A 22,897-nucleotide genomic window follows, 5' to 3' on the forward strand; every position below is an offset into this window, starting at 1 on the left:
CAGAGAGGAAGTAGTCAGTTGTAGCTGATGCTTATGTCACCAATAGAACCGGACTATATATTTCTCCACACACCAACACACATGCTCACACACTCAATGCTTTGTCACACTCTTTGTCACTCGCTATCTACAGCTATTTTTCCTCTCTTCGACAGCACTGATACACTAAACAAACACTCTCGCCAACACTTTATCCAACAGCCATTTGGACATTGCAGAGGTGGCTGGGTCTGCTGTCCTGCACAATGGTGAGTACACTTTCATTACCAACAAAAAGTCTTTATAACCTCCTAAATAAGAAGTGTAGGCTCATAGAAGTGGTCTTTGTATTTGTATTGTATTAATATTTTTTGTTCATAAGGAAAGATTATTCAGTAGATATTAAGTTCTTAACTAAACACAACTTGGATTATAAACTAACTGAAGTGATTAGAGGGCTTTGAACAAACTGGTTAAGACCGCTAGAATATATAATTATCTTTTTTTTTTTCTTTCTCTCTGACATAGCATGTTAAAATGAGAGAAGTCACCCTTAAGGCTAGGGAGGTTTTTTTACATTTGGATTGTGTCAGCTAGATTTTGCAAGATGACTGTAGCTTTGGCTTTTCATCACTCTGGAAATGGAAAACATGGTTCCTCTTTGCTTTGACCAGAATGTCTTACCCCTCCGTCCATCATTTCCCAGCAGGAGACTGAGTTAAAAAATTAGGCACTTTTGGCCAATTAGCTGCATAGACAGCTTCATGTTTATTTACTCTACATAACACAGGAACTATAAATAGTTTACACTTGCTGCATCCATCAGATACAGCAAGGCTGCAGCTTTTATGTCTGTATGAATTTCCAAATGCTTGTTGTGCAAGTAACTTGATCCATTAAAACTGTTTTAGTGGAAAAATTATCCCCTATAAACCTTAATTTATTCCAAATATATACTACTTGGATAAACCTTGCTGTAACCAATGCAATGTAACCTGTTAAACCCTAAGCCTAAAATGGTCCGCCTGGATTTTTTAAAATTATTTTGACTATAAAAAGATTACAAAATATGCTGTGAGTGAGTCTGTTAACCCATTTTTTCAGAGCATTTTTTTCCCCAGACTTTTCAAAATCTAGCTGTCATTTACAATTTACTGCATGTTATAATACTGCCAAAATGGCTTCTTCTTCAGCTTCTAGTACAGGCGTGAGTAACATTACCATGATGAGCTAATAAAACCTATAAAGCACAACATCTCAGGCTTTAGAAACTGTTGTAAATTTTCCAACTGCGCAAACAGTGAAAGAGTTACAGCCATCCGAACTGCATATGTGCAGGGTGTGTCAGCAATGACACGACAGGTTTTAAAGAGCTAAAAACAAACTGTTCCATTCAAGTTAGAACTGAAACAATATGAGATGTATTATCCCAACCATTTAGAAGGCCAGTATGTGAAACTGTTGGTGTTTCCAAAATCTGGCAACATTTTCAGGTTTTTACAAAATTGCAACTGTACAAATATGTGAGAAGCCCTTTTTGCAACCCGCCTGATGAGGAACATATTGAGTAATTTTAGTTTACTGTGGTTAAGAAACAGGGAACTTTGTTGTTTCTTTTCCTCTCATTTCATATGCAGACATATTTTACCACATTTCATTTCATCGCCACTGAGAGACATTACCGGCATCACTAAAGTAGCACTTGACCCACAACGCCATCTTTTACATGTCAGTAAAACTTGAAGGTGTACAGTTTTAGTTACAGTGCAACAGTCCTGATTAAAATTACTGAAATGAACACAGTTTCAATAGATTAAACCATGAAAGTTCCCAAATTTTTAAGTCAGTTGTTAAGTAAAATCTATGTGCTCCTTTTAATTTATAACAAGTTCTTGCAATAAATGCTTTATTACTCTTAAAGTGTGAGCATGCTTAATCATACTGAAATATCGGGATCAATATAAGGAGAAGTGAAGAAGAAGATTATGGTGTAGAAACTGTTTTCTCTATGTCACAGCACAGAATTTATATAATATTATAGAGAGTGTGAACCAAGATTCTTTTAAAATAAACTCAGTGCCAGATGTATTAGACTTTGTCATTTTTTCCTCTAGAGATTGCTACAACTAAAGGAACTCTATAGCTGTTTTAGGTACCATAAGCGCTTTGTTACATTTACATTTACTTTTGTGGCCTTGGTTAAATATTGAAAGTGTGAATAGGGACTTGGCATGATAAGATGTTAAATATTTAACCAAAACCACAATCCTTCCCTGTGACGCTAGGACATAATAATTGGTTTAACACAGAGACCGATTACATGTCCTCAAACATATGAGTCCAAAATCATATGTGAATGGATTTTTCTGACTTGTAACACCTCCTATTAGTGATTCATTTTTGTAGATTGAAAGCAAGAAAGATGGATGTAATGTTCACACAAAAAAGCCCATTTTGACTTTCTCCAGACACGCAAATCCTCTACATTCTTTAATTAACACAACTACTATCTAGACGTATTATTATGGAAATACTATCATATTTAACTTAAACTCGAGGTGGCTATGAGTTACTTCAAGAGATATTAGAGTAAAGGTGATATCTACTGTGGTTCAACTTCCTGTTTTTCTTCATCCTGTGACTGTTTCCCATGTGCAGATTTCCCTTGTTTTATTACAGAATATAGCAGGAGCTGTGTCCTCATACCCTTATCTCCACTTCCTGGTTAGGTGTCTGACTTCAGTCAAACCAGCCTCATTATAATAGGTGTGGCCGGTAACGCAGCCGGTCCACACACTTTGCAAATCAACTGCACAGGTGATACCAGACAAAAATTCACATTTTGGGGACATTTAGGTGAAACCTGTGGGTAATGATGCAGCTCTAGATAATTAAAGCACAGTCAAATTCAGGAGTCAGAAACATTTAACAATAACAACTGCAAATATTTTTTTTTTATGTTTACATTGGAAAATATGATCACAATGAACTGATCTCAGAGTTCCTTTGCAATATGGAAAAGTATAGAATTTGATTTCAATACTTTCCAAATCTGGGTCAAAATGTAGAAACAGTATGGAGTATTGACGCAGTGGTAAAATGTGCTTAAAATTTGGACTTTTAAAAAATAAATAAATAAACACATACAAGCAGAATGCCTTTTATTTTGTATGGAGCTTCAGCAGCCAAACTTCTGGGAATTATCTGGAAACAATAACATACATGGTCAGGATGTGATGTACTACACATGTAACTGTTGGATTTATTTAATCCCATAACAACAAACATCTGCCTCTTTGCAGTCTGATATCAAATATGGTTTCAAATGTCTCCAGGAATGAATGGGAATTTGAGTCTCTGGAAAAGTCAGGAATTTTGAATTGGTAAACATATAAAATGTTGCTCATGAAGGTGAACCAGGAAGTCTGCAACTGATAATAAAGTTAGGATTCAAAACACAAACCTTTTTACCACTTGATTTACAGCCACATGCAGCGATCGAGGGGAGGAATGTCAGGGTAAACTGATGGGATGACAGGACATGTGTATCTGACAACGTGTCTGGGGCGGCCAGGGCTCAGCAGGTAGAGCAGGTCATCCAAAAACCAAAGGGTTGGCAGTTCAAATCCTGCTCTGTCCTAGTCATGTGCTGTTGTGTCCTTGGGTAAGACACTTCACCCACCTTGCCTCGAGTGTCACTCATATTGGTGTATGAATGCGTATGAATGTTTGGTGGTGGTTAAAGGGGCCATTTGGCGCAAATTGGCAGCCATGATTCTGTCAGCCTGCCCCAGGGCAGCTGTGGATACACATGTAGTTTACCACCACCAGAGTGAGAATATGAGAGCGAATCAATAATGTAAATTGCTTTGGGTGCCTTGAAAAGCGCTATAGAAATCTAATCCATTATTATTATTATTATTATTTTGCATATTTAGTTTCTGATTCGGATTAAGAAAATAGAGAAACAAAAAAAGAGAAAACAGTCAGTCACTACTGTGAAATAAATGTTGGGTTGGTCAAGACTCTCATCACCCTGAAAGGGGTCATGTCACAGTAATGAGACAGACTCACTGTGCAGTATCCTCCTCGAGGTAAAATGTAAGAAACATTATTGTTTTTATTTGTTCGTTGTAGAAATACAACAAACAAATAGTCAGAAAATAATCAGGTCAAAAGCAGGTAATAAAATAAAAAGACTAAAAATAAAATAAATAGCAAAGTGAACCGATTAACAAGTTGAGCATTAAAGAGTGTGTGTAATAAATGTAATAAATGTTTCTCTGTGTAATAAACACAGAGAAACATTGGTTATCATCATATGATGCTTAAAATATAGACAGTTATTCATTCATTATTTGAACCCACTTTATCCTCACTAGGGTCACGGGGGTCACCGGAGCCTATCCCAGCTACTTATGGGCAAAGGCAGAGTACACCCTGGACATGTCGCTGGTTCATCACAGAGCATGAACAGTTATTCGACCCTGATTTCCGGTTACCCCACTTAATACCCAGCTATTTACTATGGAAATCAAGAAAGAATATTATTTTAAAAGCTTCAAACAGCCAAGATAGTCTGTTACATATTCATAGCAGTGGTCTGTTATTCATTGCAACCTTCTGTTACTCAAAATGTTCAGTACGCCATCCTTGTCCGCTCAGAAACCAGAACTCACTATTGCTCCCACCTAACTTTTGTGTTCTCAAACCACCTCTAAGGCAATGAGTTTCTCAAAGCAGTAAAATTACTGTAATTTTCATCTTACAGAGCACAGCTTTTCCTTGTAGAATATTTCCATTTTGCTATTAAATCTTTTTCTTTTTAAAAGCTGCATTCTTTTGTTATTTTTGAACACTCGTCTTGTTCCTGTTGTGCATTAAGAACAAACGGTAGTGTGTGGATACAGGGTATTATATAACAATGAATAGCTTAAAGTGTTGTTTCTGTATTTTTTTGTTGAACCCGTTTGCATATGTATATGCAGATTCCTCCATACCATCTGATCTTGCCATCCCTTTGGTAGCCCATGTAAAGTGCTGTGCCGATGTATATATATATTAATGAAAGTTGGACTTTACAGTTATCTGTAGATGAGACAGGGAACGCCTTGATAGAGTATATTTTCATAGTTTCTGTTCCTGTGTGTATGTGCAACTGTTTAAACAATGACAGTTTCATCAATACTTTCTTTTCTTCAATTCCCCTTTAATGAGCTGTTTCTGTTTCTGTTTTGGGACTTTTGTCTGGTGTCCTCATTTTAGAGTCTGGCTAGCAGAGCACACTTCAATCATACAAATACCTTCCTGTTCAGTTTGATTTGTTTAGATATTTAATCCTGTTGTTAATTCATTTTCTTCATCATTCCAGGAAAACAAGGCTGATGTAAAAGCCATTATGGCTCGCTTTCAGGCGAGTGGAGCAAGTACCGATGAACCATCATCCACACCAGTAGGACGTCCCAAACAACCCTTACACCCCACCCTTTCCTCTGGCCCCACAGTACCGTCAAAAAAACCTGTCTCAGAGAGTCTCTCAGGCAGTGCGATCAACCTTCCAGCTAAACCTTCTTACCTGAAAACAACACCATCCACTAAAAGTGATACAACGACCCATGAACCAAACAAAACTAAAGCCCTGGCCAACAGGTTTGCAAATAACCAAGATGACACAAATACCACCAAGAAGCCTTTTGTTGTCAATAAACAACACCAACCTGTGAAGCCAACTTTTTCACAGACTTCTGAAGCACAAGAACCTGCACAGAAACCACCTGTCTTCAAGCCGTCTCTCAGTGCCACCTCATCAGACTCCAAGCCTGCCTTTCCTAAACCCTCCTCAGTTGGACCCAAACCCAGCTGGGTAAAAGAGGACAACAGTGGGGGTGCACCGGCAAATGCTGGCTCCACCCCACCCATAAAGCCTTCTGCACAACTAAAACCAAACAGCAGCGTTAGAAAATTATGGCAGCAAAATGATGGAATGGCAGAAGCTAACACGGACACAGCGAACAAACCCCCACCTCCTGTTAACTCCACTCCAAAGCCCTCCAACTTCAGAACTGCTCAGAACCTCTTCAACAAGGAGAAGGACATAGCAGAGGAGACGGATGACGGCCCAAGAGCAGGTGGAGCTGGAAAACAGCCTCTCACAACCTCCAGCTCCATCCCTCCTCCAAAACCTTTAGCCAGTAAGAAACCCAGCTTAAAGAAACCAGTGAAGCCTCCTCCAACTAGCAACGTCAGTGGGGATCCCACCTCAGGCCCTAAGCGAAACCCCCTCCCTAACAGTTTAGCCCTGGGCCCTGCCCCGGCTAAACCCAACCGACCTCCCAAAGTCAACCTGGAGAGTTTCAAGAGAGGAACGGAAACATCAAATGAGGGTGAGTTGAACTTGGAAGTGAAATAATGTTCAGTTATCATATTATATCCTGGTTTATCAAGGATAGATAGATAGATAGATAGATAGATAGATAGATAGATAGATAGATAGATAGATAGATAGATAGATAGATAGATAGATAGATAGATAGATAGATAGATAGATAGATAGATAGATAGATAGATAGATAGATAGATAGATAGATAGATAGATAGATAGATAGATAGATAGATAGATAGATAGAGAGACAGACAGACAGACAGACAGACAGACAGACAGACAGACAGACAGACAGACTTTATTGATCCCAAAGATTAACATACAATATAGGCTTAACAATAGAATACAAGAGCAAACACACTATACATAATAAATTACAAGTATGAAAACCAGAAATGGTAGAAAATTCGGCCAATAAAACAGTAAGGTACAACAATAAACTGTAATGTGCAAAGTAAAATGGAATTTTTCAGTGTTTTTCAGACCAGGTTTAAAGATCAGGCAGATGTGAGTTCATTGTGCAGTGAAATGGCATGTGAGATGTTACACTGGAAAGAAATATGTGTCATTGTCAGTAAGATAAGAAAGTCCCTCTTGAATCACCAATTAAACATATGATATTTGTACATTTCAAAGATAATTTGACAAGAATTTTTCCAATTTACCAATTTACCTGACTGAAAATATGTAATTGTTGACCACACACACCTCAAAGCCATTTTAATGATGTGATCTAAACTTTATCTCTTTATTGCCGGAATTGTATTGAATTTCACCTTATGTTTTTTATTTGGTCTAAAAAAAGAGCTGAAATATACAGATACAATGATGATATTCTTACACGAAATGTAGAACACAGTCAGATGTAAGCCAAAATATATATCATTTTGGCTTACATCTGACAAAACCTGTGTATCTCAACACATAATCTTCATTAGAGTGTTTGAGAATTGTAAGTTCATTTCAGTAGATTTAATTATATTTTTTCTGGTCCCATGAGACACAGTAGAAGGGGCAGGACTGAGGCTAACCATTTTTTGTGTCTCTGTCACATCATGTGGCTGACGGTAGTCAACCTAGGTCAGAAAGTAGGATAACACATACAGTATCTATGCAACTGTATCGTCCTTTCATTGAACTGCCATAAGGGCTTTTCTGGCTTTCTGACACTGACACAGGATATTTGCATGTATAACCACAAAACCTCATTTTTTTTCTCAGTTTTAGCTGAAATATACACTTAAATTATTATGATGAAATATGTAGAAATTCCTCAAATTGAAAACCAAGACACTGACGTCCATGTAAGCGCACCCATCAACATCCTGGCCTCAGGGACTATGTACTGGTCGACCTCACTGCTGCTGTTACCCAGAGCTCTTCAGGAGAAAAACATGACAAAGTTGGTTGCACACTTATGGGAACAGCTAAAAAAGAGGCCAAACACAGAACTCTGCATATTAAAATGTGTGATCACACATCACTAGCAAATATTTTCTGTGTAATTTTAGTAGAACTTGACTCCACCTAATCTATGAAGTGTGTCAAACGGTCAAACTGGAACACAAACTTTCAACATCTAGTAAATTTGTGACTAGTTAAGTGGTTTTGGTCCTTTGAAGTATGAAACATTTGTTAAGACTGGTTTCATTATTTATAGAGCCAACACGTTCAGATTGCCAGTTTGTGAATAGAAAAAAGGCTACAGGTGAATAGAAAACCTTTTTCCACAAGTACATCTCTCTAGTCAGCCTTTGTGTGGACAGACACAGTTAACAAATACAGTATAATACAACATTATATGAAAAAAGTTAAATGATACAGGGTAACTGGATTGAAGACTCCAGGTAAAATCTTATATATGTATAGATATAGACGGATGAATCAGTTTTCATCAGCAGAAGTTGTCACTGATAATGGTTGATAGTTAGTATTAGTCTTCAATTGACTCTGAAGGAAAGTAACAGCACAGAACTAAATAAATAAATAAATAAATAATGAAAACAAATACCTGTACCAAGACTTTTTACAGGTTATCAGTTACTTTGAGTTCCAGTTACTTTGGTTTCACTGCGACACTCATTAGGTTTCTGAGGAAGTAAAAGATAAATTTCAGACATGCATAATATGTGTGGAGTTTGGAGGATGTTGTTAGAAGTTGTACAGAATCAGCTATGAAGAAGACTTTAAACTCAGTGAGACTTAAAACAGAGTTTAACTAAAACATGGAAGAAAAATCATTTCCAGAAATTTGCATTTAATGGCCTTTTCAGTTCTCCTTATATTCAGAAACTCATAAAGGCAAAATATGAACAAATAATTCCCTTTAGTTATTGTGAACAACTGGGAGGTAGACATTTAGAAAGTGCAGTGGAGTTTTAGGAGAATAACTTTCAGCAGCCAGCTGGGACACACATGTGACGCCACAGGCAGTAATACCTCAACCACTTTTAATCTGATGGCGTGTACTTGACTTCTTTTGTCATTCGGTTTCATGTATCTTTTGCTCTTACATCAGTGTGGAACACATATAAATACAGCATTCTACAAGCAACTACACAAGCCTTTGCCGTCATTTAATGAAGTAGGGCAGCAAAACAGATCTCGTGACAGTCAGGGGGTTCCTCTTATTTAGTTGTTTCAAGAGCATTTCCTGCAACATTTTGGACAGTTTACATTTCAGAGGTGTGAAATACTTGCCTCACAAGTTGATGTGGTTTCAGTGGCTTGATGTTGTTGAGATCACAGTGCGCCAAATGAGACACCAACTATGCAAACATTTCTGTTGGTGTATAATATAATTGGTAGCATGCTATTCCTCACTTCTAAAAGTATTCGTTAGGTACTGTATCTGAATAGAGTACTGTATGGTCAACATGTCTGCATAGTTTAGATCTAATTTCAGATATGAGAGCAAAGTCACGGAGACATGCATGGTTCTTGTATTTTGCTGCCTACTTCCCTGTCCAGTGTTTCCTCTGTTCTCTGCTTTCGCTCTCTGCTCTGACAGCTGAGTTTGTTTCACCACATGGGGAAGTAAGTCAGCAAACTGGGATAGTACGTACATACAAGCTCTGTATTTAGGAAAAACACCTGATCTACATTTACTTCCGTGTAGAGGTGAAAGATGATTTTCATCATTGTCAAATACCAACATTGTTGCCACAGTTTGTAAATAAATATATATATATATATATATATATATATATACAGTATATCTTTTAAATAATGATTTGAAGTTCACTAATCATCAGAGCAAATTCACTACTTTTGTTTTTAGATTCACAAGTTTTGAGAACTCTGGGAAAGAAAAGAGAGGAATAGTTTTGTTATTCAGAGGTATGTGTCACAATAAAATTACCACCTTAACTCATTTTGACTTAGAAACCCCTGACAATTCTAAATAAGATTATTGTCATTTAAAAAATGTATTTATGGAGAATGAGAACAGTTCACGCTAAAACAAAATGCAATACTTGTCAAATCATGTGAAGAAAACAACATTTTAAAAATCTTAACAACAAAACAGATAATAATATGCACTTAATGTTTTGATTGAGGGAGCATCAGGTTTGTAAATGTAGAGTGGTATTTTTTCCAGAGTGAGGTGGTCTTCCTCCTATCAGACACTACCTAGGCTGTATGTACTGCTGTATGTACTCTTGTTATTGTTGTTGTTAGTATTGATTCTGATACTGTTGCTTTAATACTATTTTGTGAAAGGAAAAAAAAAACAAAAACTTTTCTCTACCAATTTTTGATTTTAACCAAAAGACAAAGCATTTGAAGCTGTTTCATGGTATGCAAACTAAACATATTTATCTCAACACGGCAGTTGACATAATGTAGTTATTATTATATTATTATCATGTGTTCTTGAGTCATGTGTTATTGTGTCTGATTATTATTTTGTTTTCTTTTCACTCAAAAAATCTTAAGACATCTATTAATTTAAGGTCATTTTAATTCACCATGTATTTGTTGTTAAAGGTCCTGCAACATTAAAGAAACCCGTCGCCGCATTTCCAGGCCCACCTCCTGGTAACAATAACAACCAGGGGACCCCTCCTCAGCCCCCAGTTCCCAGCCTGCCCCCTCGACACCCTGGACCCTCGTAAGTTGACATTAGTGGACTCACGAACACTTAACATGTAAGTAAGTCCTGTAGAAAATGCATTAGTCTGTGCAAATAAATAAATACGTCTTGGCTCTGCTTTTTAGAAATCAGCAGGAAGAGTTCTATGATGATGTTGATGAACTCATCAGTGCGCCTCCACCTCTGCCACCATCCTCAGGTTCAGTAACAGTACACTAGATTACACTGTCACAACACATTGTGACTTATTTAGGCTGATCCCATTAAAATGACTGCATCTCACATAAACAGTGTCAGTCTCAGGTCTTGGAGATGTTGATGTTTTTCTCTGGAAAGGCCTCCTGGGACATCTAAACAGAGCATTATTAGTTTCATCAGCAATATTTGTTCTGTGCCTGCTTTTAGAAGCCAAAATGTCTGCTATTGGATACAATATATACCATGTTGCATGATGTGTGCAGTTTTTAGATTTGTAGCTTCACATGAAAAAAAGTAAACCATCATTCAGACTGTGCTGAACCTTGCACAGAGTAAACCAGAGGAACTGAATTAGTCAGTGGTTTACAGTTACCAGCATTATATTAGTGCATATATTTGTGTAAACACTTTGTGGCCATATATGAAACTGTGCATGAAAAACAATGTTTGATCTGCAGATTGTGACACACAAAACACTAAAAATAGTTTGTTGTTGCGCATGAGTCAGATATGATGTGGCTAAGTATCTCAAAAGAATGAAATTGTCTTGTAATGTTGATTCTTTGATTCTCTTCTGCAGTTCATCCAAGTCAGAGGGGAAAGGTGAGACATGCTGAGTTATTTTTACTCACATTAATACAGATGGACGTGCAGATGCAATGAATGAAGACAGACGCTGTTAGATTATGTGTGTGAGACATGGTGACCATATGAGAAATGCACCCTGATCTATACTGTAACAATCAATTTCTTTTTAGGCTCAGGAGGAGGAGGACGATGATGATGATGATGGTGAGATGTATGAAGATCTTGATGAACGATGGTGAGTGAACATTCTGCATTAAATCATCATATATTTAACACTGTCCTCTGTAACGCAGTATTAATGATCTAAGAGGCTTTGTTTGACCTCGTCCTAAATCCCTGAGACAAACTTTTTTCTACAGTGCAGTCTTGACTAGTTTTATTATATGCATATGTATAACATTATATTTGTGTATTCAGCTTCCTCATTTGAGTGTTGGTTTAAGTTTTACTTTAAACACCAAATGGGAGTTTAAATAACACTGCTCTCTGGTGGTTGTTTGATGACAATACCAGTGTATTATAATAGGCCAGTCTGTTTGTCTATCTCAGGGGTGTCAAACTCATTTTCTCCCAGGGGCCACATTCAGCCCAATTTAATCTGAAGTGGGCCAGACCAGTACAATAATAGCATGATAATAGCCAATAAATAATGACAACTCCAAATTGTTTTAGTGCAAAAAATAACGTTCAGTCATGCCAATATTTACATTTAAAAGCCATCCAAACAAAAAGGATGTGAATAACCTGAAAAAAAAACAGAATTTGTTTAGAAATATAAGTACAATTTTATCAGTATTACACCTCGACTTATCATTTATACATATGCACAAAACATTTAGTAACAGGCAGAAAATGGTTAAAATTGCACTTAATTTTATTCATTTCTTCATTTTGTTCAGGTTATTCACATTTTATTGTTAAAGGATAGTTTGTTAATGTAAACATTTTCATAATTTAATATTTTTTGCACTAAATCAAAGAGAAAAATTGGTCTTGTCATTATTTGTAGGTTATTATGATATTATTTTTGAGTTTAATGCCCTAACTTGCACTTTGCAAATTCATCCCATGGGCCTGATTGGAACCTTTGGCCCCCAGGCCGCATGTTTGACATCCCTGATCTATCTGCTTCTGTGAGGCAAAAACTACAGCATATTTCCACTTGAAAATTTCACACAAGGTAGGTCTCTGCCATGTCTTGGGGTCTAGATGAATTTTTAAAATTCTTCACCATTGGGAGAAATGGAAATGTTGGGTGCTATTGCCTAGAAAAACAAGCACGCTTAATTTCCAAATTTAATGCATTTGATGAGTGTTCCTGGCCTTAGTTTTGAACACAGTAACATCAGATATGGTTTTTACACTTAACTGTTTTTCATGTAAAGATGTATTCATACCTTGTCCGGTATAACTAACCATACGGACAGTGAAACTGCATCCACTCCACAAGTAACTTCACAGCATTTGATGAGAGAAAAGTTAATCCTGAAGGTCAAGGAACTGCTTTGTAACATGTCAAACATATTGAAAGCGTCGATAACCTCTGATTGTTTAATAAACTGTGAAATCAAGACATACAAAAAAAGTCTACTATCACTTGTAATATGTTATGAACTGAGTGACTTCAAAAGGCAGCATCAGAAAAAAAGGATACATTTACTGTAATAACTACTTAGTCTGATAGACTTTGCAAAAAAACATTGGACAGAGTTCAAACATTTCCTTAAGTTACAAAATCACTTGTGTTTTATCTTCAACAGGGAAGCGGCTGAACAAAAACAGGAAAAAAAGAAAGATAAAGAGGAGAAAAAACGACTAGAAGCTGAGAAAAAGGAGCAGAAAGAACGTGAGAAGAAGGAACAAGACGCCAGAAAGAAATTCAAAGTGAGTGAAGGAGTTAAACTGTTGTTTTCAGTCATGTTTATAATCTGATTGTTAAAACATTTAGTCAGTAAACACTGTTTCCTCCAGTGTCTGTATTTTTGTTTCTTAATGATTGTATGTGTGTTGCAGCTGGTTGGATCACTCGAGGTCATTCACCAGGGGAAGGCTCGTGTGGATTGTAAAGGCACTAAGACAGACCTCTGTCTGAAGCAGGGAGATGGTCTGGACATCATCCGAGTCCAGGGAAACCCAGAGGGGAAGTGGTTAGGACGGACGCAGGACGGATCCAGTAAGTTTCTTCACTCATCTTTGTCATCCATCCATCCATCCATCCATCCAAAAAAAAATACAAGCTGATTATAACGATGGCAGATTTATTCCTTTCAGTTTGTAATATTGCTTCAGACCAGTACATAAATCAGCATAAGATTAAATTTATTCAGGCCATGTTCATGTTTGATTGAATGATAATTCATCTTTTCTTTTCCTGAGCACTTAGTTCTCCACCCATTCTTCGAGCAAGGAATCATCTGTATAACAATAATCACTGTATCTCATCCAAGTCTTGTTTTGCTCTTTGATCCAAACAGTTGGTTATGTGAAGACCACAGCAGTGGAAATCGACTTTAACTCTCTGAAGAATCGTCAGGCTCAGCAGCCGTATGAACCCGAGGTCTATGATGACATCGATGTTGTCTCTTCTGACAACAGGTACATAGGAAAATATATATTTTAGGATGTAATGTAAAGCCAATTTTTTAACATTTACCATTTACCTGCCTCTATGTTAATAAACTGCAAAAGCAAATGAATCACAAACAAAATTAAAAGTACAGCCACCTGCTTTCAGTCAATTTGTATTGACTCATCTTGAAGTTTATACCTCTTTTTTTTCTCTCGACAGTGGGACCAGAGGACCAGGAGGTATTCTTAAAATTCACTACAACCATATGTTTTGGTTTGTTGTATTCATTTTACATTTTATCTTCATTTTTATACTTTTCCTGCAGTGGTTCTACCTCCACCACCAGGTGATGGAGAAATATACGATGATGTTATTGACCCAAACCTGGAAATCAGGTGAGAGTTGATGCATAAATAGTTCTAATAAATAATTGATTTGCATTGAATGACAAATGAATATGTTTAAATTGGCTGATTATCAATTGAGAAACACTGACCATGAACAGAGAAGGGGTTAATTGGAAGGATGCAGATGTGAAACAGAAAAAAAAGGTCTTTTCATCCCTGGTCTTTAGTCCGTTGGACCCGAGAGCCTCTATTAAGAAGCAGCTTGGCTTCCTGCGGATGTTTGAGTGGAACAGACGTCCTTCCAGCACTAATGAGTAAAATAACCTCAGTTGTAAGACTGATTACAGATCTACTGTACTCTATTATTAATCCCTAATCTTTCAGTCCATCTCCTATCAATAACTGCATAGTTTTTCTCCAATTATGTTCCCTTTGAATGTTGATGAAACCTTGTGTCTGAGATGTTTTATCCTCAAATCAGCATCAGATTGACAACTTCACCACTCTATAAATAACACTGAAGGATCCCGGTTTGCAGATGCTGTTTATTGCAGTCTACGAAGCTGTCTCCTAACAATGTTGTTTCACTTAATATGCATCAATCAGTGGAATGTATCATCTGTGATTTTACTAATCTTTACAGGTTGTGTTCTTTCTTACATTGATGCATGTTTATTTGATCAGAAAAACAAAACTAACAAACTAAAATTCCTTTTTAAAATTAAGATGATCTAATTACTATTTTTGTTAATACTGTCTGCTTTGAATGATCTACTAATGACTTCTATGTGATGTGGCTAATCTTTAAAATCCTGTATTTTTTGTAATACTTGTTTCTTCTTTTGTACCAGAGTGCCTCCACCAACTCAGTTTTCTGAGGCAAATTCAGGTAGAAATAACTTTGATAATATCATTCTGTTATTAATGGGCACTTCATACACAAGGTGGTGGATCTTTAAAAACAAACAAACAAAAAAAAACACCTCATACATCTGCATGTTTTATCACAGATCAAACAGCAATTGATGAGGAGATATATGATGATGTTGACTCTCAAAATGCGCCTCTTCCTCCTCCCATCAGCAGGTACAACTAACACTCACATCAAAACACTATAATTACATTATATTAATCTTTTCCCAACATTTGTATACACCATAAAAACTGTCAGACACACAGAAATTGTGGTTAAAACAAATTATATATCACTACAGAATCCTGAAATGTAGTCATAGTAAAAAAAAAATCAATGACTTAACATATAATCTGTGACTTTTGTTCACTTTTCCCCTCTATAGTCTTCCACCTCTGAGAGGCAAAGACATGGACCCAAAGAAGCAGAAGAAGTTCGAGAAAGAGGAGAAGGACTTCAGGAAAAAGTTTAAAGTCTGTTGCTCTCATAATATTTCCAACTTTAGATAAATACCATTAATATTTAATGACACAACATTTTCATACCAGTCAATAGAAATAATTATTGTGATACATGTCAAGTATTATTTATCCTAAGGTTAAATGTTTTTTTTGTTTGTTTGTTTGTTTTTTTGTTTTTTAGTGCTGGGGGAAAGTTAAAAAAAAAAAAAAAACTGGTTATTTTGGGTTTATAAAACAAAAGAAGACACAAAATATACAAAAAGATGTAAAAAAAAAGCAATGTAAATGATGCAGAAAAGATAAAAATGACACGTAAGACAATTCACATGGAAAGTGACAGAAAAAAACCCAAAAAACTTCAAAAAACATAAATGACACATGCCTAAAATACATAAAAATGAAAACATGAAAAGATGTGAAAAAAGCTAAATATCACACCTGTAGTCTCATTATGTGATGTAGCATTTATTTTATTCATTTTCAACATTTGATCTGGGTTCATATTCAGACAGATGAAAGCACTGAAACAAGTAATTCAAGTGAAAATCTAATCAAATTATACTCGTGACAAAAGACACATATAATTATCGCCAAAAAAAATCTATCATATTTATGATAATTATAGTTTTATCGCCCAGGCCTATTGTCAGTAACCATAAGTGCAATTATGCCACTAGTACTATTCCTTTACATGCAGTTAATGAAATTATTTTCATTTTACACAAATTAACAGTGTTGATGATCTGTTTCAGTATGATGGGGAGATCCGGGTTCTCTATCAGGTGACCATCATCCAAAATCTCACTAATAAGAAGTGGAGCGGCAAAGAGCTATCAGTCAAAGCTGGAGAGAAACTTGACGTCATTGCGAAAGCTGCAGATAACAAGCTGATTTGTAGGAACGATGATGGCAAGTGTGAGTATCTGCTGGTTGTTAGCGTTTGACACCAGAAATACATGATCGAGAATTCCTCCCTGCATTATAAAGTCATTTTTATACTTTTTTTTTATTAAATCTTTTTGTTAAATCTGTCTTTGTGTGTCTTCCACAGTTGGTTATGTTTCAACCTGCTACATTCTCTCAGAGTAAGAACCACAAACAACACACAACCGCACAATAAGTTCACTTCCTGTCTCTGAAGCGAGTGGGGTCAAGGTTGAAAACATCATGTGATGGAACAGTGGTTCTCACACTTTTTACAGTGGAGTACCCCCAAAATAGACTTTTTTAGCCAAGTACCCCCAACTCTTGCTTCAGTATTTTCAAAACTTTGTACACAAACAACATATTTTAACTGTAATATATAAATTTTGTGTCAAAATATAAACTGAAAAGTACGGAAGCGTATTGTACGGAAGCGTATTGCATTCACAAAAAAAAATAATTTCGGCTCTGTTTTTCTGAATTAATGAGATAATTATCTCATAATTAAGAGAAAAAATAAGTTAAAAAAAAATCGGCGCTGTTTTTCTGAGTTTATGAGATACTGTTTCCTGAAAAAAAAAAAAAAAAAAAAAAAGCTCTGTTTTTCTGAGTTTATGAGATACTGTTTCCTGAAAAAAAAAAAAAAAAAAAAAAAGCTCTGTTTTTATGAGTTTACGAGATACTGTTTTCCGGAAAAAAAAGCTCTGTTTTTATGAGTTTACGAGATACTGTTTTCTGAAAAAAAATAAAATGTGGCTGTGTTTCTCTGTCAGTGGGACAGTGGTCCCTGGACCAGGCAGGAGTTCCTTCTATCTGTGCTGCTGAAAGCCTCTCGGGGGAGCGTGAAGTTGTTTCCGTTCTCGTAACCGGTTCCGATTACGGATCATGGAACTAGTTTCGTTCACAGAAATCAGAACCAAGCCCCGCTTCGTGCACGGATCAAGCCCTTCAAGCACACCGGCGCTCGGAGCCTGTAACCCGGCTTCCTGACAGGGCACGACCGCGGTGATGGGAGCTGGCATTAATGAAGTCAAATAAAATGACATTCACCAGCATTAAAGAAAATATACACAGCAGAAGAGTGCAAATGTGGATTCATTTATTTGTCAGACCTGATGGAAAGCATTAGTCAGAACTAGATCCATGGAGGAGCGGCTTGGTGTACCGGTTCGTCCCCCCTCCAATAACTTTCCATCAGGTCCAGGTGGACAGCTATCCGCTCCCCGGTGTGTAAGCCGGACTGGAGCGGGTGGACGGAGCAGCTCAACTCCACAGAACAGCGGCGCTCGGAGCCTGTAGCCCGGCTTCCTGACAAGACAGGACGCGGTGATGGGAGTTGGCATTAATGACTACCACTACTACTAGGACTCCTGCCATGGGGCGGGTGTCCTGTCCCGGTGCATTGGGCCGACCAGGTGAACCAGTGTTTTCCATGGCTGGTGGTCCTGTACCAGCTGCTCTGCGTCCTCCATGGTAACTCCATGTTGTCGGAGGTCGCCTGCAATGACGTCGAGCCATCGGGTGCGGGACTTGCCTTGTGGTCATTTCCAGTCTGCGGCCTTTGGGTCAAACTGAAGGATGGCTCTTGTTGGATGGTCAGGAGGGAGGCGGAGGACATGACCGAACCAGCGGGTGCGACGTTGCGCGGCCAGGCTGGATGCTTTGGGCTGGCGTGTGCGGGCTCCAAGCACCTGATTGGAAACCCGCCGGGTCCACCTGATGTTTTCGATGGTTCTGAGAGCCCTGCTATCAAAGCCATCTATTCTGGCAGCCAGAGTCTGGTTTAAGGGCCGTGTTTCCGAGCCATAGAGCAGGATGGAGAGGATGGCAGAGTTGTAGATCCGGAGCTTCGTCCTGCGTGAGATGGTCTGGTGCCACCACAGTGGTTTCCAGAGAGACTGCAGAGCTGATGCTGCCAGGGCCCTTCTGCGGGTAATCTCTGGTTTTAGGTCCCCGTTGTCTGTCATCACCCCAGATACACAAAGCTCTTGACAGGTTCTACAATGTCATTACTAAGCTGCAAGGGAGGTGGATCTGGCCAATCACCGACATGCGTGAGGTTGGTTTTTGTCCAGTTCACTTGGAGGCCAAGCTTCTGTGCCTCTTCACTGTAACTGCCCAGAGAATCTGTCAGCTGACTGTAGGATGTGCTGAGCAGGATGGTGTCAGCAGCGTACTCCAGGTCCTGGCATTAATGAAGTCAAATAAAATGACATTCACCAGCATTAAAGAAAATATACACAGCAGAAGAGTGCAAATGTGTATTCATTTATTTGTCGGACCTAATGGAATGCATTAGTCAGAACTAGATACGTGGAGGAGCTCTTGGTGCCCCGGTTCACCCCCCACCCCCATAGCTTTCCACCTGGACCTGATGGAAAGCTGTCCGGGGGTGGGGGGTGAACCGGGACACCAAGACGCATATTTTATTTAATCATGGTGAATGTAATTTTATTTGACTTCATTAATGCCAACTCCCATCACCGCGGTCGTGCCCTGTCAGGAAGCCGGGTTACAGGCTCCGAGCGCCGGTGTGCTTGAAGGGCTTGATCCGTGCACGAAGCGGGGCTTGGTTCTGATTTCTGTGAACGAAACTAGTTCCATGATCCGTAATCGGAACCGGTTACGAGAACGGAAACAACTTCACGCTCCCCCGAGAGGCTTTCAGCAGCACAGATAGAAGGAACTCCTGCCTGGACCAGGGACCACTGTCCCACTGACAGAGAAACACAGCCACATTTTATTTTTTTTTCAGAAAACAGTATCTCGTAAACTCATAAAAACAGAGCTTTTTTTTCCGGAAAACAGTATCTCGTAAACTCATAAAAACAGAGCTTTTTTTTTTTTTCCGGAAAACAGTATCTCGTAAACTCATAAAAACAGAGCTTTTTTTTTTTTTTTTCCGGAAAACAGTATCTCGTAAACTCATAAAAACAGAGCTTTTTTTTTTTTTTTTTTTTTTCGGAAAACAGTATCTCGTAAACTCATAAAAACAGAGCTTTTTTTTCAGGAAACAGTATCTCATAAACTCATAAAAACAGAGCTTTTTTTTTTTCAGGAAACAGTATCTCATAAACTCAGAAAAACAGCGCCGATTTTTTTTTTTAACTTATTTTTTCTCGTAATTATGAGATAATTATCTCATTAATTCAGAAAAACAGAGCCGAAATTATTTTTTTTGGTGAATGCAATACGCTTCCGTAATATGATGTTTGCAATATAATTTTACAATATTATCACAGTCAGATCATTTTTCAAGAAAGTCACAGTTTGTTGTAAAAATATCGGACTATAACTATGAAGAAAATATTCATGAAAAACCTTTTTTATCGGTGGCTAACGTTATTTTTTATTGTAATTATCAGTTGCTTGATTTTCCTGCTTGTTTTTACCTCCTGTGGATGAGACAGAGATAGGCCTTATACAAAGTTAACTTTCTCTTGATTTGTGTTTTAATGTCAGAATACTCATAAGATTTTTATGTGGCTTGTGAGAAAAGGGATAAGTATTTACTTGGGTGATTAAAGGCAGAAAGAATCGATGCAATCTGTAACTCAAGTTCACTTCTCTTATTGTAATGAATGGGTCAGGATCCACTGTCTCTTAAAGGGGTGGGGCACTGGAGAAACCACGTGACTGAAACATGAAGTCATTCTCTAGTTAACTTTCTTATCAGTCTTTGACAATATACTGTTTACACTCCTTCTATTTCTCTTTACAGTGATGGAGATATTTATGATGATATTGGAGATGGTAGGTGTTTAAAGAAATCTTTACAACATCTGTTCTTCACTAGGCTACACGTTTTGCTAATGAGGTTCTCTATCCCATAATGCCTAGAGCTTAAGTAACTCTAACAACTAAATATCCATATTAATTTTTTAGTAAATGTGACTACATTTTATGACAAATTTAAATTTATTTGTTAGTTTTTTTTAACTTGTCTTATTTTTATCAGTATACTATAATGTTGAATGTTTTATTAATCAAAATCATTTTCTTTACAGACTGCATCTATGACAACGACTGAGAATCATCTCACCATTGGTTTAATGTTTGACTGATATTGTTCATGTTATTTATTATGTTAATTGCAGGCATATACAGTGATACTGCTTTATATTAGTCCAACAATCAGACTGAACTAACCTTTCACTGTACATATTTCATACTTACTATTTGTTTGCCAAAAAAAAAGGATGTAAATTTAGAACTCTGAACAACAAACAGGACAATTTAATATGATATTGTGCTCACAACATTACAGGAAAATGGGAAAGATTTATTTTTAAAACAGTATTTGCATATTTCTATAAGCCTTTATGTTTTCTTTTTCTTCAGAAACACGTACACTTCTGCTGTGTTTTGCAGTTTCATATCTCTGATTTGTTTATAAAATTACCCACTGGATTATGGCCACTGAAACTGTAACAGCTTGCTTTACTGCTGCTCTGATGTTTTGCCCATATGGGTCTGGCACAATTACAACTTTGGAACAAAATGTGTTTGATGTCTTTGTTTAATTCATTGTAAAACCTGAGACATGGCCCAATTAACACTCAATGAATATATAAATGCTAGATTTCTTAAATAAAATAATTCAAACAAATATTGAGTTGAATAAAACATATGGAGACCATTTATTATATTTTTCTTCCAATTTCTTCAAAAATTGCTAAGATTATTTATAACAATTTAAGTAACTAGTTTCAATTTTACCCAGAGATTTAAATAAATTTGACTTTTCTTATGGTGCAAGTATGTAAATGTATCTATCTAAAATGGGATGAATCTCTCCTTGTTTGGGCTAGTTATAATTTATATATTCAAGAGATTATGATGTGGTGGCGGAGTGTAATTAAATACTCATGCTCTGGACTTCAGTACATATTTGAGGTCCTAATACCTCTATCATATTTAACTTCATAAACTCCATTATATGTCAGAGACAAATATTTTACTTTTTACTCCACTATTTTTGTCCTTCAAGTTACTTTTGTTGACTCAAATAAAATAAACTATTTAATATCCATTTTGGATTAGCCAGAAAATAATGTATTGTGACCAAGATAAAAAAAAAAATAATAATAATAATTGCTTTTCTCAGCTCATGAGCAGCTGACTTTTCTTAGATACATGCTTCATACAGCATGATGATGCAAAAATAAACTACATTAGTGCCAGTGGTATATACAGTAAATCGACTAAAATTTGCTTAGAGGTCTTATTTATGCCTTTGTGAATAAGAAATCAATATAAGTGAATCCCCAAAGGAACTTTATGTTGGTAAATGCAAGTTATGTAAATTTACAGGATTTCATTTCTGTTGCAACATGTTGATGAACTATGTTTTCAGGTCAAAAATGTCCAATTTCATCACAATTAATGCTATATTTTCTTGTCACAAATGGCCAAGTTATATTTTAACTGAATTTGCCTGAAAAACAAATATTCTATTCTTTTAGATTCCCCAATTTTTCTTACAAGATTATATACGACACATCACATGTTTTATTTTTACAGGTTGCAGTATGGAGTATGGTGCTGATCCATCCTGCTTATGTTACGCCAATACATACATTAAGAATGTCACACGTCACTGTTTAAATCAACAGTTTTCTAAAAATAAGCATTTTTATAAAGAACTAACAATTCTATATTGTTCTTTACTCTTTAGTAGGATGAGAAACTACATAATAAATAATTATAATACTAGTTTTTGCACAGGGATCATTTGTGGAAACGGTGACATGGCTGCCGAGCATCAGTATGATGGGATCTGTAACAACCATGTCACATCCGTCCACTGCCACATTTTGTGTTTTTGTTCAGCTGTTATTGTTTTAGATCCACAATACTAACATTTATGAATAAGAGGAGAATTAGCAATAGTAAGTATATAAGTTTATTACTAATAAAGTACTGGTACTGACCAGATCATCATGGGTAATGTCACGTCCGTCCACCAGCAAAAGTTTTCACAAACACGTGCTATTCAAAATCCAATATTTCTGAAAATATAGCTTCCTCTGTCAAATAATTTCAGTAGTCTGTGCACAAATGGATTAGCATTATTTCAACACAGTTCTATACATTTCTCACAACTTTTTTTTTTTTTTACAAAAATGGCCACTCATTTGACCCCCTAAGTAAATTTTAGCCGAAATAAATGATTTTTTAAAAAGTATGTCTGAAAAAGCTCTTACTTCCTTGTCAAGAAAAAATATCAACTTCCGGTCAAACCGGATGTCATAAGCACACTTCACGATGGTTCCGCCGGTCGCTGTGTCGCCGCTCATCAAGGTATTAAAGATATTATTTATGAAAAATATTTTTTTTCTCCCCCTGACGTTTCTATACGTCAAGCTGCAAAGTTTCTTCATACACCGGGCTGCTTTGAGCTCGACTGTGTAGACTGTCCTTACTGTTATTTGTTGTGT

General features: G+C 36.9%; 1 protein-coding gene across 2 annotated transcripts; it reads left to right on the plus strand.

Annotated features, from left to right (window-relative positions):
* The first annotated feature begins 22 nt into the window (after positions 1-22).
* fyb1b (FYN binding protein 1 b) lies at positions 23-21,098 on the plus strand. 2 transcript variants are annotated; one of them, XM_030150848.1, is made up of 19 exons: positions 23-248; positions 5,351-6,362; positions 10,352-10,475; positions 10,583-10,656; positions 11,236-11,258; positions 11,414-11,478; positions 13,004-13,127; positions 13,257-13,416; positions 13,718-13,838; positions 14,032-14,051; positions 14,138-14,207; positions 14,387-14,473; positions 15,011-15,048; positions 15,170-15,245; positions 15,458-15,545; positions 16,286-16,448; positions 16,585-16,618; positions 20,179-20,210; positions 20,465-21,098. In XM_030150848.1, the coding sequence occupies exons 1-19, from the start codon at positions 246-248 to the stop codon at positions 20,485-20,487; spliced, it is 2,337 nt and encodes a 778-aa protein (XP_030006708.1). In that variant the 5' UTR covers positions 23-245; the 3' UTR covers positions 20,488-21,098. The 2 variants fall into 2 exon arrangements, with proteins under 2 accessions (XP_030006708.1, XP_030006709.1); XM_030150849.1 differs by lacking the exon at positions 14,387-14,473 and having other exon boundaries at positions 24-248; positions 20,465-21,095.
* The last annotated feature ends 1,799 nt before the right edge of the window (positions 21,099-22,897 follow it).

This window comes from Sphaeramia orbicularis, chromosome 12 (genome assembly GCF_902148855.1).
Source record: "Sphaeramia orbicularis chromosome 12, fSphaOr1.1, whole genome shotgun sequence".
Classification (NCBI taxonomy): Eukaryota; Metazoa; Chordata; class Actinopteri; order Kurtiformes; family Apogonidae; genus Sphaeramia; species Sphaeramia orbicularis.

Bases quoted from the DNA above. Each gene is read 5' to 3' on its own strand.
- fyb1b (XM_030150848.1), top strand. The intron at 10,476-10,582 runs GTAAGTTGACAT...TCTGCTTTTTAG, and splicing joins CCTCGACACCCTGGACCCTC to AAATCAGCAGGAAGAGTTCT. The intron at 15,546-16,285 runs GTCTGTTGCTCT...GATCTGTTTCAG, and splicing joins ACTTCAGGAAAAAGTTTAAA to TATGATGGGGAGATCCGGGT.